This window comes from Gadus chalcogrammus, chromosome 18 (genome assembly GCF_026213295.1).
Source record: "Gadus chalcogrammus isolate NIFS_2021 chromosome 18, NIFS_Gcha_1.0, whole genome shotgun sequence".
In the NCBI taxonomy this organism is placed as follows: domain Eukaryota; kingdom Metazoa; phylum Chordata; class Actinopteri; order Gadiformes; family Gadidae; genus Gadus; species Gadus chalcogrammus.
In genome coordinates this window covers 6,693,940-6,701,955 of record NC_079429.1, presented here as the reverse complement: position 1 = coordinate 6,701,955, position 8,016 = coordinate 6,693,940, and the positions used below count along the sequence as shown (strand labels likewise).

The 8,016-nt window shown below is 49.5% G+C and overlaps 1 protein-coding gene across 1 annotated transcript; it reads left to right on the top strand.

Moving 5' to 3' along the window:
* Positions 1-5,538: 5,538 nt before the first annotated feature.
* Positions 5,539-7,247, top strand: LOC130371774 (gastrin/cholecystokinin type B receptor). Its single transcript, XM_056577637.1, has one exon. It carries the CDS (start codon positions 5,539-5,541, stop codon positions 6,850-6,852), a length of 1,314 nt encoding a protein of 437 aa, XP_056433612.1. The 3' UTR covers positions 6,853-7,247.
* Positions 7,248-8,016: the final 769 nt, after the last annotated feature.

Below are 8,016 nucleotides of genomic sequence, written 5' to 3'. Positions count from 1 at the left end.
TAGGGATTTGGAATCATCACGCACTAGGAATCAACAAGCATTAAAAACAAACATAAAAGATTTTCAACCCCAAATCAACCAGATCCCTACACTCAAAAAAGTTAGCAAAATAACATCAAATCAACTTAATGGTTTGCATGAGGTCCAAAGAAACCACAAATATCCATATCAGTTCTCAACCTCTATTAACCCTGGCCCGATGTCAAAACTGTCTTTGCTTGGCAGAAGAAAGCCATCTTCAGAAGGGCGAGACATTATGCCTCAGCACTTTTCGACATCTCTTAGCTTGAGAGGCTTTTATCTGCATCCACAGTGGAGGCCGCGGTGGTACTGAAGATGCAGAGATTAAACGTGTCCTGAGTCACAAGCGAATTACTGAGCGTTTTTTTGTCGCTCTACAATCGCGAAACATCAAGTCGTGGCTTATTTTGGGAGAAGTCTTCTCTTTCTTCCCTTATTCCCTTCATTTTCAAGGCTGCGATCTGAGATAAAAGAAACTTTTTATCACTTGTCAGATCTTGGGTGCTTTTAAATATTGACTGCATCTCACCTCATCCGGCCATGCCTCCACAGATATACAGTAATCCTCTCTGGGTACCAAGGGAAAATAATTATGATTATTCAAAAAAAACATTATATAAAAAAAAGAAAAAAGTGTCCATTTCTTTCACGGCCGACACATAGTAAACCCATTTTTCTTCCTGTACTTTCTCCCCTCTTTCATGACCACAAGCATTGACAGTACATTTTCAGCAGAAAACCCAGGGAAGCAACCGCAAACCATAATCAAATGCATCTACCTTTACAATCACCGCAGCTATTTTCCATTTAGATGATGACGTTGGCGGTGGTAAAGAGGAGAGGATAATTGCTTCTCTCTTCGTCTGATTACACAGCACATACTGCCAGACAGAAGGGTCCATGTTCTAGCAATATAAAATGTGGAAATAATTCCAATGAAATTGGTTTTTATATAAGATGGGTGATGGGATATGACATAACATGAGGATAGGCTTGTCCAGAACACGAGGATAAGTCTATATTCTAGGTAGGCATGGAACACAGGGATGGGTCTATATCCTGGGGAGTAGGTCCAGGACACAGGGATGGGTCTATATCCTTGGGACTAGGTCCAGGACACAGGGATGTATCTATACCCTGGATGGTAGGTCAGGTCTTCCTGTGTGACCGTCATGTCCGTCATGTGATTATAACCTGAGTTTCTCATTCCACTTCTGTCCCTCAGCAGATTCCCTTCGCCTTGCTGGTGGTGGTCCGTTAACCATCAAACCATCATAAAGTTAAGCAATCAATCAAACTTCTTTGCAAAATTCTAATATATTGTATGAAGTTACAGAATGCAACAAGGGCAGGAAAACCTATTGTGGTTGTCAGAGCTGGGCGGCTGCCATTCGATTTGAGCTGTGAACACACATAACTAAACCTAGTAGCTAACAGAGATAATGTTTAAGGAGGAATCTTAAGGGATTCATATCAGTGCTCAGCCGGCAGCATCCTCCTCAAAATGTCGCCAGAGGGTTTGAGGGTTTGAGGTTGAAATGTCACACATGTATGTCCCCCAGTTATTGAATGTTTTTGCATCTACTGTGTGTGTGTGTGTGTGTGTGTGTGTGTGTGTGTGTGTGTGTGTGTGTGTGTGTGTGTGTGTGTGTGTGTGTGTGTGTGTGTGTGTGTGTGTGTGTGTGTGTGTGTGTCTGCGCTCACGTGCCCCTGTTCGTTTGTGACAGTCACAGTGCTTGTATGTTTGATTGTTTCGTACACCTTTGCGTCTGTCGAATCCCATTTGTATTGAGGTTACATTCATAGACGGCATTGCGTATAGACATCTGTCCAGGGCTGATTAGCGGAGAGGAAACTCAATTCTCTCTGAACGGTCCCCCAGAATCGGAAGAGACATAACGTTATGCTAATTAAATAAAACCACATGCAACCATCAAGTCCTGGCCATCATAATGGTGCCGTTGCCACTCAATTACTCTTCCCTGGGAAAGTGTTTGATTGTGGGGTCCGTCCGTGAGAAGCCACCGCCGGCTGCTGTCTCCGCCTGTCTGCCCGCTCTCACGCATGGCGCACCCCCCCCCCCCCCCCCCCCCCAAATAGCGGTTTTATGGAACGGAAAGAGGGAATCACACAGATGGGTTCACCTCTAACTTTTTCCCTCCTGTGAAACTGCTCAAACTGTTGGCCCCTCCTCCCCCATCACCTCACCCCCCCTGTCACCCCCCCCACCCCACCTCCATCACCCCACACCCTCCCCCCTCTCCCCCCCGAGGGGAGCTACCGGCGAGTGCCGAGTCATTACTCCCTTTCACCGTGTGTGTGTGTGCGCGCTCTGAGGTTGCGCGCGCGTGTGTGTTGGCCATCGTGTGTTTGTTTACTTTCTGGACTGTTCCGGGCCTGCCTGCCTGCGTGCGGTACAACGTTCCCGCCCCCCCCCCCCCCCGGAAAACGGTTGGAGGGGCCGCTTGCTCTTCCCGAACCAAGGTCGGTGGAGCAACCGTGCGTGATATATTTTCTGGTACGTGTGTGTGTGTGTGTGTGTGTGTGTGTGTGGGCGTGTGGGCGTGCGTGTGTGTTTGTTTGTGTATTGTGTTTTTTTAGAATGGATTCACTGAAAGCAACAGCTCCTTAATCACGTTGGACACAAAGGCAGGTTCACTCCCACGATGGTATTGCTTTGTAACTTTTAATGTGTTTATAATATAAATATATAATATATCTGAGTGTCAGGCAAAACACAATAATAGAATATGAAAAAAAACGTGCGGTTATTATGAACAATGATGTTGTGTTTGGACTGGGCATTGTAAACAAGTGCGATTTCATTTGGTGGGTTTGAATTGTATGCATTTAAATGAAGGCATTGTTTATCACTTAATTTCATCACCAATAGAATCCCATGCAGTGCTTTGGCACATCCTGCAGTGCGCTGCGCAGCTTCTCTCTATAATTTATTTACAGCTCAAACCTTTTCCTCTCAGGTCCCGTAAAGACAATTTCAGTGTGTCCTGGGGGACCAAATCAAACGCAAACTCTGGGGGGGAAAAAGAGCGTTCAGTGCTGTGAGAGGCTTGTGACCCCACGACTTCCAAACCGGATCACGCACCATTTCTGGGTCCTGACCCCCGCCGTATCCAGGAGCGGTTCTTCACGGAGCTCCATGCTCCATCCCTCACCTCACCATCCCGTCGCTATGGCCGGTCGCAATGGCCCCGTCGCTATGGCCCCGTCGCCATGGTGCGTCTAGGGCCGCGGACGCTGCTCAGCAGGGTGGAGGAGAGGGGATGTTGGACGGGGTCCGTGCAGTCATGAGTTTATTGGAAAAAAAACATCACCCAGTTGGACAGTCTGGACACGATCGGTTGCGTAATGCGTCTCATGTTATAGGGGCAAGGGGGGAGAGAGGAAGCGGCGGGAGAGGGGAATGCGTGTGTGTGTGTGTGTGTGTGTGTGTGTGTGTGTGTGTGTTTGTGTGGTGTGTCCCCAGGCATGTCTGTGTTTGTGTGTTTGTGTGTGTGCCTGGAGGGGGTGATGGTTTGGAAGGTTGCACGGCCGTCTGTTGGGGATTATCTTGTGAGTAGGTGGGTGAATGTGTTAATAGGACTAATACGTTATAATGTGTGTGATCTTCGGTCAGCAACACATTAGAAGGGTGTTGTATTAGCCTGAAATGGGCAAATAAATATACTTTTTTCATCCTGCGTTTCCTCCTGCCTGCACACTTACACACACACACACACACACACACACACACACACACACACACACACACACACACACACACACACACACACATGCACACTAACACCCCATTATTAATGACCCTGACATTTCACCAGTGAATGAGCTGTCTCTCTCTCAGTCTCTCTCTCTTTCTCTCTGTCTCTGTAGCTGTCCCTGTGCCTCTCTCTCTCTCTGTGTCTCTGTAGCTGTCTCTGTGCCTCTCTCTCTCTCTGTGTCTCTGTAGCTGTCTCTGTGCCTCTCTCTCTCTCTCTCTCTCTGTGTCTCTGTCTCCGGCTCCGGCTCTGGTTTCCATGTCTGTGTCTATATCTCTGTATATATCTGTCTCTGTATCGCACACAAACACAAACCCAGACACACAGGCCCAGGGTGTGTTTGTGTGTGTGTGTGTGTGCGTGTGCGTGTGCGTGTGCGTGTGCGTGCGTGCGTGCGCGCGTGCGTCAGGTGGGGAATGGTCAGAGGCACCCCCTACTACTTTATATCACAGATTTACAATCCAACATGGACTCCCAGCTGTGGGCCCAGCCGTCTCATTTCATGCTTTGCTTCTCAAAAGGTGCGAGCAACACGGAGGAAAGGGCAGTCAGTCGTCCGAGAGACAAGAGACGCCGTCTATTTTTACAGGCAACACCCAGCACGACCCAGAGGTCTTCTTATATCACACATGACGGGACCTCTTGCTGGGGCTAAATCAAGCCCTTCAGAGGGAAATTACCTCCCATCTCCGCTAAATCCTCTCATCAATTGGGGAGCGAGCGACGGACCAACCTCTCACTCTCTGAGGATTCATACCGGAACTTTAATGAGGAATTACGGAATAGCGAGCTGGAATTAAAACGCGCGCTGCCTCAGCGCCTGCTCAGAACCATGCGTGTTGGTAATTCGTCTGAGAAACACATTTAAACACCATTAAGTCGTCGACATTAAAATGGCATTAGCATTCATTTAAGATAGCAGGATGAGATTAAACACTAACAGCACCCATGCACAAGCCTGCAAAGTCTTTATGAAATACACACGCGGTTCGGTGAGATACCTTCATGAAACAGAACCTAGAATACATATTTAACATGTTCGATCTATGTTTCTGATTATTTAACATATTCATAACATGTTTACTTAATAGGATGATGTTTATGAATATGAATAAGTCATATTAAAGTGAAAAAACTGCAGTCAAAGTCCTCATATATGATTTGCATAATTCATGAAATATTAATGTTGTTTTTGCTTTCATGGTTAGAATGAGTACATTTACCGAGAAGTTCATGCAAATGAATGTATTGGCTTGCTTTGGACAACAAAGAATTTTCCTCAATCTGTTTTTACCTCACCAACCCACATGGTTTCAAATAGAAAGTGAGCTTTATTTGGATCTGCATCCTTCTAAGTGTGTGAGGGTGGCAGGGATGGATGTCTAGTATCTTACCACATCCGCTGGTGGTGGTGACACTTAGAACGGGCAGGGATAGTAAGAGACGGACCGCGCGCCACCTCACAGTGCAGCTCTGACCAGCGCACGAGACACTGCATGGGATGACTCGGAGCGGAGTACTTCGTATACTCTGAGTGGTATACTTATCACACTTTGAGCGGAATGCTGCGTGCGTCTTTTCTTCGTATCCAGGCACGCACAGATAAATGAAAGTGGTTCTAAACGGCTCGCTGTGTTCCCGTCGCGGTCCGTCTGATATCGGCGGCTCCTCGCGCCACCTCCTCCTCCTCCGGAGTGATGGACACTTTCCAGAGCGCGTGCGATGTGACCGGCCGCGGGAAATGAATCTCTCCAGGATCTACACGCGGTTCGAGCACTTCTTATCCGCCAACTATTCCCTCTGGGAGGACCGTACCCATGACTACAACTGGACCTTCCTCAACCCCAACCCCTTCTCCGTGGACGTGTTGTTCTCGGGCCACGAGCCGGGCACCATCGCGCTCGTGGTCATGTACACCGTATCGTTCATCGCGGGGCTCGGCGGGAACATCATGGCGCTGCTGGTACTCACGCGTAAACGGAACCGGCTGTCCGGGGTGTCGGCCACGCGCCGGCTGCTCGTCAACCTGGCGGTGTGCGACATGATGGTGGTGTGCGTGTGCATGCCCGTCAACCTGGGCCACCAGGTATACAACGCCTGGGTGTTCGGGGACCTGATGTGCCGCGCGGTGCCCTTCGTGCAGGCGGTGTCCGTGTCCGCGAGCGTCCTGAGCCTGGCTGTCATCAGCCTCAACCGCTACTATAGTGTGCACAACCCCCTGCACGCGCGCTCCTTCTTCACGGGCCGGCGGATCCTGGGCATGATCTGCCTGGTGTGGGCGGCGGCGTCCGGCCTGTGCCTCCCGCTGCTGTTCATGAACACCACGCGGGCCCTGGCGCTGCTGGACGGGGCGCACACGGTCACGGTGTGCGTGGAGGGCTGGAGCCAGGTGCGGCTGCGGCAGGGCTACAACTTCCTGCTGTTCTGCTCGCTCTACTGCTTCCCCGTGGTGTTCAACCTGGTCATCAGCTGCCTGACCGTGCGCAAGCTGTGGGGCGCGGACGAGAAGCTGCTGAGCGAGCCCAACCAGCAAGGGAGCGCGCAGGTGGTCTCGCGCATACGGGTGCGTAAAAGGATCGCCAAGATGGTGCTGTCACTGGTGCTGCTGTTCACCCTGTCCTGGCTGCCCCTGTACGTGGTGGACATCTGGATCGATTTCAACATGCCAGACTCACTGGAGCGCGAGGAGGGGAGCGAGGTGAACCACTTGCGCCACGAGTGGATCCTCCAGGGGAGGCCGTTCGCGCAGTGGCTCGGGCTCACCAACTCGGCGCTCAACCCGCTGTGCTACTGCTTCGTGGGGAACCTTTACCGGTCGGCCCAGAGGTTCCGGCAGAGCTACCGGGATAAACTGTCCTCTGTATTCAGCCTGTCGCTCCAGCAGCCCTCCACGTGCAGCTCGCAGAGCAAAGCGACCCCGTGCGCTCCGGCGCACGTGGAGAAACGCGCGCCAGGCGTCGCGAGCGCCTCCAAGGTTCACGGGCAGGGCGGGAACAATTTGGCCAAGACCAAGAGCCTGTCGGCCGTGACGGTGTGTGAGACGGTGTTTGACTGAGAGTGGGTGAGACAGTGTGGGACGGAAAGTGTGTATGTGAGTGCAGTGTTTGACTGAAAATAGTGTGTGTTGGACGGTGTTTGACCGAGAGTTTGTGGGACGGTATTTGACTGAGAGTGTGAGTGAGCCGGTGGAGGACTGAATGTGTGTGAGTCGGTGTGGGACCGTGGTGTTTTACTGAGGAAGCCGTAATGACACACCCGAGACCCTGCAAGTATAGGGAGGAAGGTGTCGGTGGAAGTATTGCCCATTGGACCATTTCACGTGTATCTACATTTTGCGTATGTTGTCCAGTAGCCACAAAGTTGAATTGTATTAGACATTTATAAACAGTTTCATATCAAGCTGCTATTTGCTGTTAAATAGTCTTCACTGGGTTAAACAACAACATCAACAACGTGTGCATTAAAAATGTATTTCCATATATCTGAGTCATCCCGTCATTACAAAACTTTTTTCTTCAATAATAATCCAGGAGATAATTTAGCTTTTACTATCACAACGTTTTCGTTTTGATTTTCGAAAGGTCCCCTATTGAAAATATCTGATAAAGGATTAAAAAAAAGAAATCAAACGCAGAGCAAGCTGTTAATCTTTTCGATGGCCGGGCTTCTGGGCGCGAGGCGCGCTGTTCCACATGAGCTGCTCCCTGACGCGTCATCCTGTTGACAAGCTCTCCCGCGAGACAACCGCTCCTGGCGGGACGCGGTGCAGAAAAAAATGAAAGAGAAGATGACTGACACAATCAACAGCCCTGTTGATTTATATATATAATTTTATTTTTTTATATATATATTTATAAAATGTCTCATGTCTCCATGTGTTTATCTCCAGGGCAAAGTGTGGCATGAGAGAGAGAGAGAGAGAGAGAGAGAGAGAGAGAGAGAGAGAGAGAGAGAGAGAGAGAGAGAGAGAGAGAGAGAGAGAGAGAGAGAGAGAGAGAGAGAGAGAGAGAGAGAGAGAGAGAGAGAGAGAGAGAGAGAGAGAGAGAGATCGTCACATTGAGTGAGTGTCATATTGAGTGAGAGAGAGCTAGAGAGTCACATAGAGAGAGAGTGAGAGACAGAGAGAGAGCAAGATAGTCACATTGAGTGAGAGTCAAATTGAGGTAGAGAGGTATTCACATTTGGTGAGAGAGAGAGACAAAAGTAGAGACATGAAGGA

Coding starts and splice junctions, on each gene's coding strand:
- LOC130371774 (XM_056577637.1), top strand. CDS start 5,539: ATGAATCTCTCCAGGATCTACACGCGGTTCGAGCACTTCTTATCCGCC.